Genomic DNA, 17,783 nt, shown 5'->3' with positions numbered 1-17,783 from the left:
TAATTTATAACTAAAAGTAGAAATCAAATATTAGAAAATTAGTAATTTCGAACTAAAATAGATAAAAAATGATAATAAACAAAACAAAAAACATATGACCCCTGAAAAGAAAAAGACAAAAAAAAGTCACGTGCACAACACGTGGTGTGGTTGAGTGCGCGAAGTGTTGATGCGAGGCCGCATGCGGTTGTCCTCATGCAGAAAACGTAGGCGCGAGCGCAGGACGTGGAAACTTCGCACGTGTGGGCCCCGTGGTGGTACGTGTGGCGGAGCGCTGAGGTGTTGGTTCTTTTGCGCGGCTAACACATGTCTCGACGCGACCCCCGTACGGCGTCGTCTCTTCATTCGTTCTTCAGCACGTGCCATATCGCATCAAATATTCTCGTCCATTTTTGTAAAAATCCCAACTTAACGAACAAAATGGAACATGTAGGGCCCATCTAGGATCGCGTGCCCAAGGCAAAATATAAGTGGTTGTCATTACCTAGTACTTTCTAAATTATTAGGCTAAACCTTAAACCTTGACACCTGCTGAATTTGAGGAATTTACAATCTTGTAGGGTCTGTTTGGTACTCTACCTGAATCCAAATTTTTAAACTCAAAAATAAATTTCAAGTTTTAGGCCTTAAAAACTTGTTTGGTAAGATTATTTTCAAAAACTAAACTCAAGATTAACTCAAAAATATAGTTTCTTATTTCTCTTTCCTTTTTTTTTTAATTTTTTTTTTTACCTCTTTTGTCTCTACATTAATCCGCTATCTTCATTCTCTCACTCATCTTCCTCTCCATCTCGTCTGATACTCTCCCTTCTTTCTTTTTCCTTCAATCATCTCTTACTTTATTTCCTCATCTCTCATCTTTCTCCCTCTCATGCGACCCGCTCTCTTTAGATTTTTTTGTCTAGTTTAAGTCGTAAGATTTAAAAATTTTAAATCGCAAACCAATCAAGTTTTTTAATCTTAAAGAAAATTGTTTTCAAGAAATGTTCTTAAAAAATGTTTTGAGAAATGATAAAAAAAATTCAAATAGGATAGCAAACAAGCCCTTAGTTTTTAGTTTTTTATTTTTTTATTTTTGTCGAAAGATAGAATTTAATAAAGACGAATATAAATGTTTACATCTTCCGCAGGGGTATTAAACAAGAAATCTAGGCAAGAACGTTCCAAATAGAAAAATTCCATGCAAAGCAGTAAATGCAGCAACCTTATGAGCTGCCATGTTCCCAGAACGTTTGACAAAAAGAAAGTTCACGACAGACACCAATTTGAGCAACTAACAACCTGATATCATGAAGAAAGCACTCCAGAGTCACATCTTCAAATTCCAGCGTGTTAAGAATTTGCAGCAAGAAAAACATCGAATAAAAAAAACCACAAATTTCATTTACCGTATTTCCTTTTCAATCGTTAGGATGCGTTATGCGATGTATTAATTGTTCATAAACTACGACATGTATATAGGGTTTAAAACTCGACCACAAGAACTAAGAAGCCTAATGATGACAATATAGCTCTCCATTAACTGAAAAGCAATTTGCTTAGTTTTGGGCCGTCTATTTAACACGAATTGGAAGAGTTGATATCCACATAAAGTTTCCACTCCAATCTGCAGTGTGTCCAGAAATGGCCCAATATACATGGGATCGTGTTTTGTTGAAGTTATTGAGAGCAATCTCTTGTGTGGTATGATTTGGGAAAACTTGGTGGGGTTTTTTTTTTTTTGTTTTTGGTTTTTATCAAATTGATTTCTTAAGTGGCCCAAAACATCTTAGAGCCCACAAAAATGGGCTTCTCATTCAAATTGGGCTAAAAAGGAAAAGATGTTTTGGCTTTTAACTTAATCAATTCCAAAAGACTAGGGTCTTTTTTCAACGTTTCTTTTAAGAGAAATGTTGAGAGGAAATTCTCTTAAAGTGAGAATTTTTATGGTTCTGTCACCTCACACTTTAACATTAATTTTCCTGTCAATATTAGTGCAAGTGGTGACAAAAAGTCCACGTAGTGTTCCATTTTTGAAAAAAATCTCCTTAGCATTTCTCTTCTTTTAAATTCCACTCAATAATGTCATGTCTTTTCCCAATTTCTTCTTTTTTTCTTCTTTACATTTAGTATTCCTTCCCCCAAAATAGGCTTCATGAAGGCTTAACCTCAAACAAGTATACATAAGAGCTTTTTCAAAATAAAATGATATAAGATGGATTACTCAACCAAAAGTTCAAAACAATCTAAAAAATAACAAAAATACAGATAAAAAGTTCCAAACGTTCAATTAAAGCATCAAATTTCAGTTTACTCGTTTAAAGATGATTTTAAAATGACTGAAAGTATTTTGATGAAAATGATTTTAAAACCAATTCTTAATAAAAATCCAAATCGATTATGAAAAAACACTTTAAATACTTCCTACAATAAGCATATATATAGCGTTTCTTCATAAATTAATTTCACAAAAATATCATTCAGTCACTTTAAAAACATTTTCAAACAAGCATCATTGCAAGACTTTGTTTTACTTTTCATTTGAAGATAAGATTGAGTGAAATACAAACAAAAGGATCGATGTCATGAACAAATAGGTGGCGCATAGCTGCCACATGGCCAACGGTCGCTTGCCCGACGTCAACTTTTTTTTCTCCCATCTCATGCATGAAAAATAAATATATATAATAAAAAAAAGAGAGATCCGAAATTTTAAATTATTTACTTTGCTTTTTAATTGACTTGTGGTCTTGTCGGCAAAGCAAAGAATTTCGCTTTCACTTTCGCAGCCGGAGACAGCCAGCTGCCCCGCCCTCCACCAACCGATTCCTCCGCCCAAGTCCTCATCACTCCAAAGAAAATTAAGAAAATCGAGATTAATTACCTTAATTAACACTCCATAATCTTAATTATATATATTAGCATTTACGACTCCATATCCCCCGTCCCCAGCCCCCACTCTCTCTCTCTCTCTCTCTCTCTCTTTGTGTTTATCTTACCAACCGACTAAGCATCCCCAAATCTCGACCAAACCAATGGCCTTCGTTTTCGGATTAGTGCTCGGAATACTTGTCGGGCTCGCAATCATCGTCATATTTGTTCGGTTCGAGAACCACCGATCCAAGCTCCGGTCCGAGCTCGCCACCACTGTGGCTGCTTTTGCTCGAATGACCGTCGAGGATTCCAGAAAGCTCTTGCCTCCTCAGTATTACCCTTCCTGGGTCGTCTTCTCTCACCACCAGAAGTTGAGCTCCCAACTCTCTTTCTCTCTCTCTCTCTCTCTCTCTCTCTCTCTCTCGCTAGAATCTCCCGGGACTAATGTGTTTTCTTTGAAATTTTCAGTTGGGATGGCTCAATTCTCACCTCGAAAAGATGTGGCCTTATATCAATGAGGTAAAAATCCATCTGGGTTTTCTGCAATTTTTTCAAAATTTTATGAGTTTGTTAAATTTTGATGATCTTTTGAGGTGGGTTTCTAAAATTGGTGGTGTAGGCAGCGTCTGAGCTGATAAAGACTTCAGTGGAGCCAATGCTGGAGCAGTATAGACCAGTCATATTGTCCTCGCTCAAATTTTCCAAGTTTACTCTTGGTACGGTGGCACCTCAGTTTACAGGTGAGTTCAATTCATTTAATGATTGAAAAAAAAAAAAAAGTTATCTCCTTTCAATTCATTGTGCTTGTTTGGAAAGTGGGTTTTCCTTATTTTTCACAAAGATGTCACATTTCCTTATTTTTTTACCACAACTTCATTGATTGTGTAGGTAATCCCTAAATATATCTATAATTCATTAATATAGACATACTGGCACAAAACCAAGCGCAATGGGGTTCTAAGATTCATACAGCTTGGGATAAGGCTTTGTTGTTGTTGTTGTTGTTGTTGTATGTATTCTATAGATGATAGCGGATTAAAATCTTCCATTTTGTTATGGTTTTAGTGTCATTAAAAACGGGAGCTTTAAATGAAGGTTTTGCAAAGCAATAAGCATTCATTAATGTTGGGGTTTTAATGAGATTGTTTCTTTCATTAGGGGTTTCTATAATTGAAGATGGAGGTGACGGTATCACTATGGAGTTGGAAATGCAGTGGGATGGAAATCCAAGTATAATACTTGCTATCAAGACTTTAGTTGGTGTAGCACTACCGGTGCAGGTAATCTGCAACTTAATGCCTACTTGCTTCAGTCAGTGTAGGTTTTTTCCAAAGCTCATGATGATAATATATACAATTTTGTGTCTGCATATGTCGATTTCAGGTGAAAGATATTGGATTCACGGGGGTATTCAGGCTGATTTTTAAGCCTCTGGTTGACGAGTTTCCGTGTTTTGGAGCTGTTTGCTATTCATTGAGAAATAAGGTAGCATCCATTTCAAGTTCCAAGTTTAAAAGAATTTTAAAGGGAGAAGTTTTGTACAGATAATATAATTTATTTTACACATGAAAGGGGAGTTCCAAGAGACGAAGGTTTGCACTAACACAGCATATTTGTAGGATTATTTAAATATTCTGTCAGTGAATAGCTAGCTATGCAATTAGATTACCAGAGACACTCAACAACACTAATGTAGCAACTGTGTTGTTTTATTTGCAGAAAAAGTTAGATTTTAAGCTTAAGGTTGTGGGTGGCGACATATCTACATTACCTGGGATATCCGATGCAATTGAGGTTTGAACTATTCCATTAATTTTTCTTTCATTAATTGATTCTTGCACTCATGTATGATTTTATAATGTCTTGTGGCATGATCTTTATTTGAGTACTTGCATGAGTTGGAAATGTAAATGTCATACTTAATGTTCTGGCTTGTAGTGAAAATTTCAAGTATCAGTTGGGAAAACAGTATTTAGGATTGACCTGGTCAATAGAGCTAGGATTTAGAATTACAGAGTGCAGATACTCCCGTAAAAGTGTGCCTTCAGTTCAAGATGAGGTTGTAGTGTTTCCATTATTGTCTGGAATATGCAGACATGGGGTTCCATAGATCCTTGCTTGTGAATTACATTAAACCAATACCAATTGTGAAAGGGCTGCACTGGATGAGTTTGCGAGAAATGTATAGTAGTCCACTAGTCTTTCAGCAATAAAAGACTTAATAGGTCTTATTTCATGCATGATTATCATGCATGTTTCGCATAATATGCAGGATTTGTTTTATCATACATACTTGGTTTAATTGAGATGCAAATTTTTTATACAGGGGACCATACGGGATGCTGTTGAGGATTCAATTACATGGCCTGTTCGGAAGATTTTTCCCATTTTGCCCGGGGATTACAGGTAAAGCAGAACGCACAGGATTGTCCCTCTTTCACCTATCAATATTGTTAATCGTTTATTCTATGGTTTATGTTTTTAGTTTATGGTTATTTTCTTCATATTTTGATTAACTTCATTTGGTTAGTGATCTGGAGTTAAAGCCAGTCGGAGTGCTAGAGGTGAAACTTGTGCAGGCAAAGGAGTTAACAAATAAAGACATGGTGGGAAAATCAGATCCCTTTGCAAGACTGTACATACGACCTTTACCAGACAGAATGAAAAGAAGCAAAACAATTGTAAATTTCGGATCCTCTTATATATCCATTCATTTTACTTATTTGTTTTTCTTTTAATTGGTTTTGAAGAAATTCTATGTTTTTGTCTTCCTCTACAGAACAACGATTTGAATCCCATCTGGAATGAGCACTTTGAATTTATAGTTGAAGATGAAACGACTCAACATTTGGTGGTTAAAGTTTATGATGATGAGGGACTTCAGGCGTCTGAGCTCATTGGATGTGCTCAAGTACAACTGAGTGAACTTCAGCCTGGTAAAGTGAAGGATGTATGGTTGAAGCTGGTTAAAAGCTTGGATCTCCAAAGAGATAATAAAAACCGCGGACAGGTTAGAAGACTAATATTCATCCCTTGGGTCAATAATAAATAGCAACTAATTTTGAAATGCATTCTGGATCCTACTATGGTTGGCTATTGGAATTTATACTTTTCTGTGGATGGCTATTGGGTTTTCAAATTAGAAGACCATTTTATATGCTCCCACCCGCTATAGCTGTTTTTTCTTTCTGATGTATCCTGAAAGAAAATTTCACTTTTTTTAAATGTTTTTCTTTCTGTTTTAGGTGCATTTGGAGCTGTTATATTGTCCATTTGGCATGGAGAATGGCTTTGCTAATCCTTTTACTTCCAACTCCGCAATGACCTCTTTGGAAAAGGCACTTAAAAGTGAAATGAACGGAGCAAATGCTACTGAAAGTGAAAAGGAAGCCGCACAGAAGAGAAGGGAGGTCATAATTAGAGGTGTACTAACTATTACTATAATATCTGCTGAAGACTTGCCACCTGTTGATCTGATGGGGAAGGCTGATCCTTATGTGGTGCTCACCTTGAAGAAATCAGGAGCGAAAAACAAAACTAGGGTAAGATTCTGAATGCCAGAAGACTGTGGATACCTATTTTTCTTCTTTTGACAAAATTATTCCTGTAGTTTTGATTCCTCATAGAGATTGCTGCCTTGTTTCATCTGTAGGTTTTGTTGATCCTTAAATTTTTTTTTTCTGTTCTCAGGTTGTTAATGATAACTTGAATCCTGTTTGGAATCAAACTTTCGACTTTGTTGTCGAGGATGGATTGCATGACATGCTCATACTTGAAGTCTGGGACCACGACACTTTTGGCAAGGTAACATTGTTTTCAGTTCTCCATTTGGTTTTTCGAGCGTAGTGGCAACGTTTCTAAAGTGTCTCATGGTAGCTTGGACCTTTACTTTTGAACTTGTGCTAACCTAGGTCCTTTCCATATTGTGCAGGACTATATGGGCAGATGCATCTTGACCCTCACTAGGGTCATCTTAGAAGGGGAATACCAAGACTCGATACCGCTAGATGGAGCCAAATCTGGGAAATTGAACGTGCATCTTAAGTGGAATGCCCAACCAATTTACCGCGAGTCTTGATTGATCTCTAACAACTGTTGTATGGATGACAGTAGATGGACGATGTACTACCCGCCCGGAGATGTATACAAAAAGCACCAAAGACACCTTCACTTCACACATGCTTGTTGATTCACAAACACGGAAAGCACTCAGATGGTGTACATAGTTGTTTCATAGTACCTGTCATAAATGTAGTGAAGTTGTAGCATGTATACCAATCAAATTCACGGCCTCGGCCGGGAATTACTCGGTTACTGTTTGCTTGGATTGTCGGATTATCGACCTGTGTGTTTGAGGCGGGATTCTACTTCTTCACCTTTGGTTACCCCGTATTATTCCATGTTTTTATGCCTCGATACGACGGAACTGCCCGCCTGACTGCCGCGGAAAATGCAAGTTAATAGGATCGGATGCCACATCGTGAGCTTTGGCGACACTTAAACATCTTGACCAAGTTACTTTTAGGCTGGATTTTCTCACTTGATTGAGTGGTCTCCAACGACTTGGTTCCCTTATTTGCTTGCATTTTTTTTCTCCAATTACAGTTATGTGGGACTTAGTTCTAGTAATTTGAAATGTTAATGCATGTTTGAGTTCATAAGATCACATCTTTTTTATGTACGGAAAATGCCGACAACCTTCTTAGCTCTTATACAGCAATGTTGCACGATAATTTGAACAATATTTTTCAAATCGCCTTTCAAAGATTATCTTTGTAAAAATTAACTAAATTAAAATCGTGTAGGCATCCAACGGCTATTCATCGTATTGACAAAACATGTTTCTACCTAAAACAATTAAATTTTGGAGGTTGTAATCATCAAACAACATTTGTCATGTAAAACGAAAAGCAGAAATGGTACTCCGAGCGAACATCACTTTTTTGTATTTAAATTTAACTCCTTAAAATAGTCGAAACAGTCGCAAAACAAAATAAAAATCCAATGCTATAACATATTTTTCATTTCAAAACTATGTTGCCACACTTAGTGGCAGCTCCAACACCATGAACAAGTAGCCAAGCAACAAGGGATCGTATTGCTTATTGACGCACGTCTCTATACAAGCTAATCCGATGTTTCAACTTTCACGCATCTCTGCATTCTTCAATCAGATATTCATCAAGCAAAAGACCCCTTAGACGCGATCGATCTTTTTTTCAATACATAGCAATTTCGTCCATTGTCTTCCTAACATTATGCTTCTTCAGTTTTCGCCTCCTGTGATTCGCACTCCTGCATTACCAAAACTCAATCATATCAAACACATTTACTAATTTGCGTTATCGAAAAGTGAATTGCTCGCTGTTTTGGCACCTAAAACATGAATACCGTATGGCTATACTCACCAGTACTGGTTGTCTAATATAAATGCGTCCATTGCGGTTTTCTTCCCATCATCATTGCGGTTCCAATGATAGAGTGCGTGTGTCCTGTTTATAAGCTCAAGCGTGGAATGCCCGTAGCTGGCTTCTCGGAATGCAGAATAATCTGGTTGTGGATTCCTAAACCTACAGAAACCATTGGAGAAATTGTTAGTCATGACTGTCTGCACAAAAAGAACTTGATTTCCCTACAGATTGTTAGTCGTCAAATCTGCGTAATGAAATTATGTTTCTTAATTATGCTATCATGTATTTCGACTGATCTTTAACCTATTAACGGAACAAAAACGTAAAAGAAAAAACTAGAATAAAGTTCTTACCTTCCAGCAAGGCCTTCTTGGTTCCCTCCATCTCCAACAGTTATGTATACAGGAGCCGATTTGTCTGGTATCGGGTACTGGTAACCGCTTGTTACGTTGTATCGTATATTGGAGATTCGATACTGAAAATAAAGGCGAAAGGAAAACATAAATCTCAATCTAGCGATGAAATGTGTAATTGATATAAGATGAACTGGCACAGTATGTATGAACGAAACGAAAATCCCGTTAAGTATTACAAACTTCAATGGACCTCCATACCAGAATAACAGACTGTTTGTGTACACACGAAGATGAATGGAATTGTAAGACTGTACTCCAATGTTGAATGCCGTAGTCATGACTATAGTATCAACTACACCATATCATATAATAGGATGCGATAGAAAAAAATAGAAGGTAAAGAATCATACCGATCTCTCATAAGCATGGACATGGCCAGCAAACACCACATCAACTTTGTATTGAACGAACCATCTCTCAAACACTGCTCGCATGCTTTCACCTTCCATGTAATGAACGTCGTTACTATTGTATAATGGAACATGCATAAGGACTATGAGCCAAGGTGTCTTTTCCCTGTCAACCCTTTTCAATTCTTCTGCTAGCCACCTCCATTGAGGCGTGTACTTCACTGGTGACAAAGTTAATAATTGACGTAAGGTATACCGGCACAAAATAGTCTGTTCACATATTTGCAAGTGTAGGAATGTACAATTACCAAATGGAGAGTAACTGGACAACACAATTATATGAGCTGATGCACGTCTGATGGCATACCAAAGAGGATTGCTACTATTAGAGGCCAAATGAGGAGTAGCATACCGATGAAGATAGTTCTTGAACGGAGTAACTTCTCCCTAGAATATGTACAGAAGTATTGGTTAGATAAAGCAACAATTTTTAGGTTGCCCTGTTAACATGATTGGAGTTTCGGAAAACAACAAATCATGTACATAAACTGATTTGGATATCAGTAGAATTTTACAACTTTTTTATGTCATGGATCTATATTTTCATCCAATATGGTTCTAGGCATTCTAGGATTCATACAACTGACCCAACTTAGTGGGATAAGGCTTTGTTGTTGTTGTTGTTGTTTGTACGGTTCTAGGGTCACAAAATAATAAAAAGAGACTTATAGCTACAAAAGTAACTCAGACAGTTCTGTAAGCTATGCTTGATACTTTACCATATAAGGCATGTAATCAATTTCATGATTGCCAGCAGACCACATCCATGGCTGATACGCAGTACTTTGCTCGATGAATCGAGCCCATGTGTCCCACCGTAAACCCACTTCATTATACTGATATCTATCAGCATAGGAAAGATCTCCAACGAATAAAACAGCCTGTCCTGAACTCTTCATGTAGTGCTCAAGAGTTGACAGAGAGTTAAATGTCTGACCCAAATCACCTGCAACATACAGATAATGATTTATCAGGAGAAACTACAATATTCAACATTATTTTACACACAATGATAAGAATCTTAGGATACAAATATATCAGGCTGTGGTCACAGCATAGAGAAACTAACTGTTATCGGACACTTTCCAGAGAGAAAACAACTCACCTATGATCCCAAATGTGTAATGAGAATTTGGATCGATCTTTGGAGGTGTTGTAAACCAAAATTCTCGAGATGAATCGCCATTTCCAATTTTGTAATAGTACTTTGTGTCATACTGAAAACAAGACATAATTGAAGGTTTAGTGAAACTATAAGCAAGAGAATGAACAAGTTTGTATATTGCGTCTAAAACATTGAACAAGGTGGGAACATAAGTTGGGAAACTTGGAGACACCAATTCACAGAGTCGATTAAAACTTTAAGTTTACGTTGTTAACTGAGACAAAATCGTTGTCACACGAGTGAACATTTCACCACATATGCTTATACTAGTATACTTCACAAAGTATTAATCATCGTTACCTCTAGGCCTTCGACAAGACAGTGATGGATGTAGCCAGACTTATACTGGTAGAAGGTGTAGTTTGTCACGACACCCTTAGCAGAAAACTCGTATTTTTTCTCTGATGTACCATACTGCACTTTACTATCCCCTGGTTCGTTGGCCGTAACCCATGAGATGATTACAGCCTTTCCATCATAGTCACCTTGGGTGATATGCACCTGCAACGAATGTTTAAAGTGTGTAAGAACATTACAGCTCAAAACATCAACATTGGTAAAGGATTTTCATTCTATTCGTATTAAATATAGCACTTTTGATTTAATCAAAATTGTTGGAAAAAATCAGGAACCGTAACTTTCCACATCCCGAATTCTGAAAACCTGTAAAATGTGCCTATTTTTCTACAGCAATGTCAAACAGGCTATGAATTCTCACTTGTTGTGGAGCATTGTAACGCTTCGGCACCGCAAATACTTTATTGTTCAGAGGGATGTCAACCGATGGATGCTCAGATCGAATGAAAGTACTCGTGATTCCTGCAGCATTCCCACTCCTCAAAAAGCTCAACAAGACGAAGGAGGTAAGGATAATTCGAAGCAGCGTGGACTCCGTCCTAGTAACCACTGCCGTCATTGTTCATTCAGCAAATTACAGTAAAACTAACTCCACTACAAGAAGAATAAGAAACAAGAAATAAGCAGTCAGCCATATCAGCGACCGAGTGTCGAATGCCAGACAATTCGCTCAACCAGAAAAACCAACTAAAGAAGAAACATTCGACGAAAAGGGAAAAGGGACAATTTCTGCTCCTGCCCCGGAAAATGATCCTCCTCTCAATCGAGGCCACATCAAATTTTCAAATTTTCACAAACCCTTCAACTTTTACTTGAAAAAATTTGCAGTTGCAAATTCCAACAATCCAACAACATTAAAGCACCAAAATTTATTCAAAAAAATCACTTGTTAGAGTTAGATATGGATATAAACAGATGATTTGGGTAAATCAAATATAACCAAACCCATTAAAATTCCAATTGAATTTCTGCTGAATACAAACATTTCCAATCCACATTAACACACAGGAACACAACTAAACAACTAAAAACTCATTATAATTGAATAATTAGCACTAATATTCTGCCAAATTAAATAGATCAAACAGAAAAAGAAAAAGAAAAAATTCAAAGTTAGAGAGAGAGAGAGAGTACCAGAAATTCATAGCTTGGAGTGGTTGAGGAGAGAGAGAGTGTGAACTAATTATTAGTTGGAGGGGGAAGGCGTGTATTAGGGGCATCCGATGAGTTGACGTGGTGTGGCATAGGTTAAGAGGAAACTATAACCTCGGACCGTTCGGGTACAGGCGACGAGATTGGATTGGTCTGTTCAAGTCTTTATGAAAGGGACCCACACACTGTACAGGCGACGAGGTTAGAGGAAACTATATCCAAAGGACGTGAGATTTTGGGAAAATTACATTTTACCCTTCAGGTTTGGGGTCAATTTCAATTTCTTACAATATCTTAAAACATTTTAATTTCATATATTTACTTATCATTTTATTTCAATTTTATACATCCGTTAGAAAATTTATTAAGTAAACCGTTAAGTGATGATATGGCAAATATAAGATCCATAGTTGTGCTGTCTGCCACATTTGTGCCATGTGGCAAAAAAATAATTTTTTATGCATTTAAAATATAATAATATTTATTTACCCTATTTTTAAAAAAAATTTAAAAAAAAAAACAACCAAACAAAACAAACCCAGAACCCCCCTCTGACGACCCACTTCTCCATCCCCTCCCTCTTCACCTCTCATCCTTTCTCTCTCCTCAAACCCACTCTTTCCTCTTAACCCCCGACACACCTTGATCATCGAGGCCCCAGTTGAGACTTTCCAGAAGACGACGATGTCGATAATCGCAAGATCAAGAGAATCAATGAATAGTAGGGGTGGGCAAACGGATACTAAACCCGCAGGGCGGGGCGGGTTTTAAAATTGTAAAACACAAACGGGGCTGGGCGAGTTCAAGAAATTAACAAGGCGGGGTGGGTCCAAAAGATCATAGAAACAGGGCCCTGGCCGGACCTGTTTCTCCCAAGCCCACTCAGTTTCCCGGTCCAATCTTCTCTCCAAAGTCCATACCACCCACTATTTTGTCTTCTCCTCCTCAACAACATCACCCATCTCGATTCTCTCATCCTCGTCGGCACCACCCATCCTTCTCATCTTCTGTCTTCTCCTCCTCAACGACATCACCCATCTTTCTCTCCTCCTTGATGATATTCCAAAGCACCCAGGTCCTAGAACCACGATGGCACAAACCATCTCGATTCTCTCCTCTTCGTCGGCACCACCCATCTCGATTCTTAGACGACAGCACCGTCTTCGCGATCATCATCACCCCATCACCGTCGTCGCCTGCTATAATTTTGGTAATTTTGAATTAGGCGTTTGTTATTTATATGAATTTTTGGTTTAGGGATTTAGGGTTTTTGAATTAGGAATGGTATAGATTATGTTTTGGGTTCTAAATTTCTAGGTGGGGAGTACAAGATTTGTAGCTGTCACAATGAAGGTTGTGGGGATGGAATTACATTCATTTGATATATGTGTGTCTGTTCTTTAATTTTGGTTTCACTGTTTGGTGCAATAGGATCGAAATTGAAATTGAATATCCCTTTAATTTGTTTTTCGTATCGTTTTCATTCCACTGTTGGCTGTTTTGAATAATTCACTGACATATTTTTCGATTTGATGGAAACATTCCACCATGAGGATGATCCACTGTGGCTGCAATTTCGTCGGTGCTCTTTGGAGGATGATCCAGTCTTCTTTTCATCCACTTATGGCGCTGTGATCAACTTGAATTATGGTGGTTGTTGGAGGCTCAGTATGCAGCGCTCTGGCGACGGTGGTGGATGCAGACAGTTACGGTTTGTTTTGGGTTGCGCTCAAAACTTTGTTTTGGGCTTTTTTGCCGTTTGCTTTTGGGGTCCATTTTTGTTCTGTAATTGGGCCTCATGTTGTGTTGTTATTGAATATTTATGTTCTACTTTGTTTATACCATATTTAGGGCCTCGTATTTAGATCTCATACAAATACTCGGGGGACTTAAATATAATTATGTGATAAAGGAAGGGGCAAATATGTAATAAGTGAGGAGTCCTTATTCTATAAAAGGATACCTCACCCTCACAATTAGCAGAGGCCATCTCCTAGGCCATCAGAGACCTCACTCTCTCACTCAGAGGCTCTGAATCTATCTCCCACACTTCTCAGATAAATACATAATCAGTGTGGATGTAGTTCAAACCTTGGGGTGAACCACGATACATCTTGTGTTATTTACATTACTTGCAGATTCACGATCGGATTTACGTTGTTCCAAGACCTCCGGTTTTGTGCATCAACATTTGGCGCCATCTGTGAGAATCGATTCGAAAAGTTGTGTCGGTTCTCTTTCATTTTTTCACCTCCACCATGAATCTGCAAAATCACAAAAACTCAGAAACCCAGTAACCTCTCTCTCTCTCTCACTCTATTATCTTCTTACAGACAAGTCACAAAAAACCAAACATTCTCTCTCTCGACCTCACCGTCCTCGACCTTTATAACAACAACCTCCCCGACGACCTCCCCGTATTTTGGGCTTACTGCAAAATGTCTCCCCCAGTTGAGTCTGGGGTATTAATCTTGTCTACCATCTCTGATCTCATATTTAATTCTTTGTAGCAAAACTTGGAACACAGCAACTCATCCCAGCTCTAACAAAGCAGAGAGGGATTCAGGAGAGGTTGACCTGCAAGTCCCAATTCCCAACCGCAGTGATGAGAATCCCTCATCCCAATCACCACCCATCCAAGTCGGCCACAGCCTCAGCGGAGGACGACTCTGACCCGACCCGACCCATAATGCCCGGCTTCTACAACTTGGGTTTGCCCGTTGGAGTCCAGAAGTAGCCATGGCCTCACGCCAAGCCCCTTCTTCCGCAGCCCACCGACCACCGATATGCCCACCTCCGTCTACTTCCGATGCTGTTGACGGAGACTCCATGACTATGTTGGAGCACTGCTTCGTGGGAAGTTATGCCATTAATTCGAGTTACAGTTCACATTTCATACACATATCCGAGTTGCAGTTCACTATGGCATCCCATCCATGGTGTCCATTCTTGTTTTTTTTTTCCTTGACTCCCTACTGGGTGTAATCACGGGGCAAAAATCGGCCTGAACATCACCAATAACACCCACCTCAAGAAAGTTCTAGACGTCTGCGAGGGCCTGTTTGAAGGCGTGGTTGATAGACTCGACGACTCACTGACCTCCATGGATGTGAATCAGGGCAACAAGTTTTCCCTCACCGCCAAAATCAACGACATCAAAGACGTGGCTGAGCACCAAATTGACAGATCATGAGACTTGTTTGGACTCTCTGGCAGATCTCAACTTGACCTTCGTTCAAGAATTCAAGGCAGCGATGCAGAATACAACTGAATTTTCGAGCAGTAGTTTGGCGATTGTGGCGAAAATCTTAAGCCTTCTTATTGGGCTTCTGCAGCTCTCAGCTCTCAGCTCTATGTGATTCTCGCATCTCTCAGCTCGTTTCCCAACGAACCTTTCTTCCACGGGAGTGAGTACAGTTTACACGCCGTTGCACCTAGGGGTGGGTTCAAAAAACCGAAAACCGAAAAAAACCGAGAACCAAACCGAACCGAGACCGAAAAAAACCGAACCGAAAAAAAACCGAACCGAAAACTGTCAAACCGAACCGAACCGAATATGGCTGGTTCGGTTTCGGTTTTTGAGGTTCGAAAACCGAACCGAACCGAACCGAACCGAATATATATTTAATTATTTTTTTATAATATTTTAATTATAAAAAATAAAAAAATCTCTAAAGTTCTGGAGGCATGTGGGTTTGAACCCGTGCACTCCTGTTGAGAGGTTTCAACGAAACCAACATGGCAATTGGTATTGTTTTGTTATAGTTGTATAACTAAACTATTTATAAAGATATAAATCTATAGCCTTTTGTGCAATTAGAAATCAACAAAACCCTAGCCACTAGTAGTAGCAGCCAACCTTTTCTTTTTTCATTCCCCTCTTCTCTCTCTCTCTGCCCTGCGCCTCCAGACTCCCTTCTTGTCCAAATTTCTCCATTCTTCTCCATTCTTCTCTCTCCGTTTCTCGATCTTCTCACTCCAGGGTAAGATCTCCAATCTCTCTTATTTATTTTGTCGATTTATGGGTTTTTTTAGAGTAAATTCCATGGAGGGAATCTGAAATTTTGGTGTAAATTTATGGGTTGTTGTTTTGTTTTGTATTGTAGATTTGTTTGATTTTTGTGTTGTGAGAGTCTCACCCATTTCTTTCCCTTTCTTTTTTTCTACCTTGATATCTATATTTGATTATCCCCTTTTTTCGCAATTCTTTTCTTCATTTTTGCATACTCCTTTCTCAATTGACCTTTTTTGTTTGTTTTTGATAATTTTTTTTATGTCAATGTTGATTTTTAAATTCCGTTTGAAGTTCAATTTTTTTTCTGGGTAATGTTTCCAATTATTTTTGTAATCTTTATATTTTTCGGTGGATTTTTTGTGACTAAAGTTTTAATCTTTTCGTTTTGCAGTGGGCACTGAAGTTGGGTGGATGAAATCCTTTTCCTCCTCAGATCACAGGAACAAGAAACAGTTGTTGCATGCCTCAAATCGTTACTGTTTCGACGAGGGTTAATGGAGAGAAAGGGTAAATTTGCAGCCGAATGCAGAAAAAAAATGTGCTTCAAGCTCCATATATTAAAAAAAAAAAATCATGAAAAAACCGAAAAAAAACCGAAACCGAACCGAAAAAAATCAAAACCGAAAAAAACCGAACCGAAAAAAACCGAAAAAAAATCGGACCGAACCGAACCGAACCGAAATTTCGGTTCGGTTTCGGTTTTAGCAAAAAACCGAACCGTTTCAAACCGAACCCAGCCCTAGTTGCACCAACCGCATAGGCTCTGCTCCACTCCGATCGTTGAAATTTTCGATCAAAGTGTGACCGGCGGCCTGGCTTATGCAGTTTATTGTCATAAACAGGAATATGAGAAGGCAATTGTTACTAAAGAAGAGATCTTGGATTATGAGTTACATTCAAATCCTACATTTTCAGGCCATTTCGGGAACAATGTCGCAAGTTCATCGGGTAGCAATTTGAGATCAGACTTGATTGGAATGAGATTTTCACCATCACTCGTGGTAGGGATTGAAGAAAAAGGTAGGTCATGCCAAACCCATCTCGGAGCTCAAGCAGCTCATCCGCAACCTCCAAGTCCAGTACGAGCCTATCATCTCCCTCCACAACGGCTCTGGACCCGTTGTCTTCATCGCCGACCGCTTCCTGTAAATCCTACTGCAATAGAGGGAATTATACAGCCTATTGTAGGTCATGATGGAAAGAGCTGGAGAGTAACGTGCAATCCGCTGTCAAGTGGGCTTGCTGGAAAAATGAACAGAATAGAAAAAGAAAAGATCATGATGTTGTTGAGAGAATATTTCAGAAAAAGAAAAAGGGAAGAAATGGATAGAGAATGAGCGAGGAGATTAAGAAAAGCAAAAGGAGAAAGCAAAAGTGAGGAATAAACACCCCACCAGAATTATGTAATTTATTTTCCTTATCTTTTGGAAACATCTGTATAAACCCCATCAGAGGGTAATCATAAAAAATAAAATAAAAATGGCAAAGCCCAAAATAGCACCAACCAGGCGACCAAAAGTACGCCCAGTACTACCAAAATTATTCGGCAACCTGCCGCTATTACCACCAACCAGGTGATCAAAAGTACGCCCAATACTCCAAAATTATTCGGCAACCCGCCGCTATTACCACCAACCAGGTGATGAAATGTACAACCCATACTCTAATATCATTTGGCAACTAGCCATTCATACCACCAACTAGGTGATGAAATGTACAATTCGTACTTTCCTTCATGCCACCAACCAGGTGATCAAAAGTACGCCCAGTACTCCAAATTATACATGAGCATTACTCATGTCATTCATACATAAATATTCATGAGCATCACTCATGACAATCATACATAAACATTCATGACCATCATTCATGTTAACATTCATGAGCATCACTTATGACAACATCCATGAGCATCACTCATGTCAATCAACATAAACATTCATGAGCATCACTCATGTCAATCAGCTTCAAAAGCTTCATTTACAGAGCTCTAGCTTCAAAATC

General features: G+C 38.5%; 2 protein-coding genes and 1 long non-coding RNA gene across 3 annotated transcripts; 2 read left to right on the top strand and 1 right to left on the bottom strand.

Moving 5' to 3' along the window:
* The first annotated feature begins 2,821 nt into the window (after positions 1 to 2,821).
* LOC126603361 (synaptotagmin-5-like) lies at positions 2,822 to 7,253 on the top strand. Its single transcript, XM_050270179.1, has 12 exons — positions 2,822 to 3,227; positions 3,325 to 3,372; positions 3,473 to 3,593; positions 4,012 to 4,133; positions 4,237 to 4,338; positions 4,573 to 4,647; positions 5,180 to 5,259; positions 5,384 to 5,534; positions 5,633 to 5,863; positions 6,099 to 6,395; positions 6,544 to 6,657; positions 6,785 to 7,253. Exons 1-12 carry the CDS (start codon positions 3,015 to 3,017, stop codon positions 6,929 to 6,931), a joined length of 1,701 nt encoding a protein of 566 aa, XP_050126136.1. The 5' UTR covers positions 2,822 to 3,014; the 3' UTR covers positions 6,932 to 7,253.
* Positions 7,254 to 7,770: 517 nt separating this feature from the next.
* Positions 7,771 to 11,911, bottom strand: LOC126603362 (bifunctional purple acid phosphatase 26-like). Its single transcript, XM_050270181.1, has 10 exons — positions 11,747 to 11,911; positions 10,974 to 11,206; positions 10,556 to 10,756; positions 10,196 to 10,307; positions 9,810 to 10,036; positions 9,339 to 9,477; positions 9,031 to 9,251; positions 8,618 to 8,739; positions 8,262 to 8,423; positions 7,771 to 8,148 (listed from the first exon to the last, which is right to left on the bottom strand). The coding sequence occupies exons 2-10, from the start codon at positions 11,169 to 11,171 to the stop codon at positions 8,073 to 8,075; spliced, it is 1,458 nt and encodes a 485-aa protein (XP_050126138.1). The 5' UTR covers positions 11,172 to 11,206; positions 11,747 to 11,911; the 3' UTR covers positions 7,771 to 8,072.
* Positions 11,912 to 15,470: 3,559 nt separating this feature from the next.
* LOC126604692 (uncharacterized) lies at positions 15,471 to 16,445 on the top strand. Its single transcript, XR_007616715.1, has 2 exons — positions 15,471 to 15,747; positions 16,171 to 16,445. It is a non-coding gene; the product is annotated as an uncharacterized LOC126604692 (long non-coding RNA).
* Positions 16,446 to 17,783: the final 1,338 nt, after the last annotated feature.

Source organism: Malus sylvestris, chromosome 15, assembly GCF_916048215.2.
Source record: "Malus sylvestris chromosome 15, drMalSylv7.2, whole genome shotgun sequence".
Classification (NCBI taxonomy): Eukaryota; Viridiplantae; Streptophyta; class Magnoliopsida; order Rosales; family Rosaceae; genus Malus; species Malus sylvestris.
Note: the sequence above shows the minus strand (reverse complement) of the source record. Positions and strands in the feature narration are given on the sequence as shown.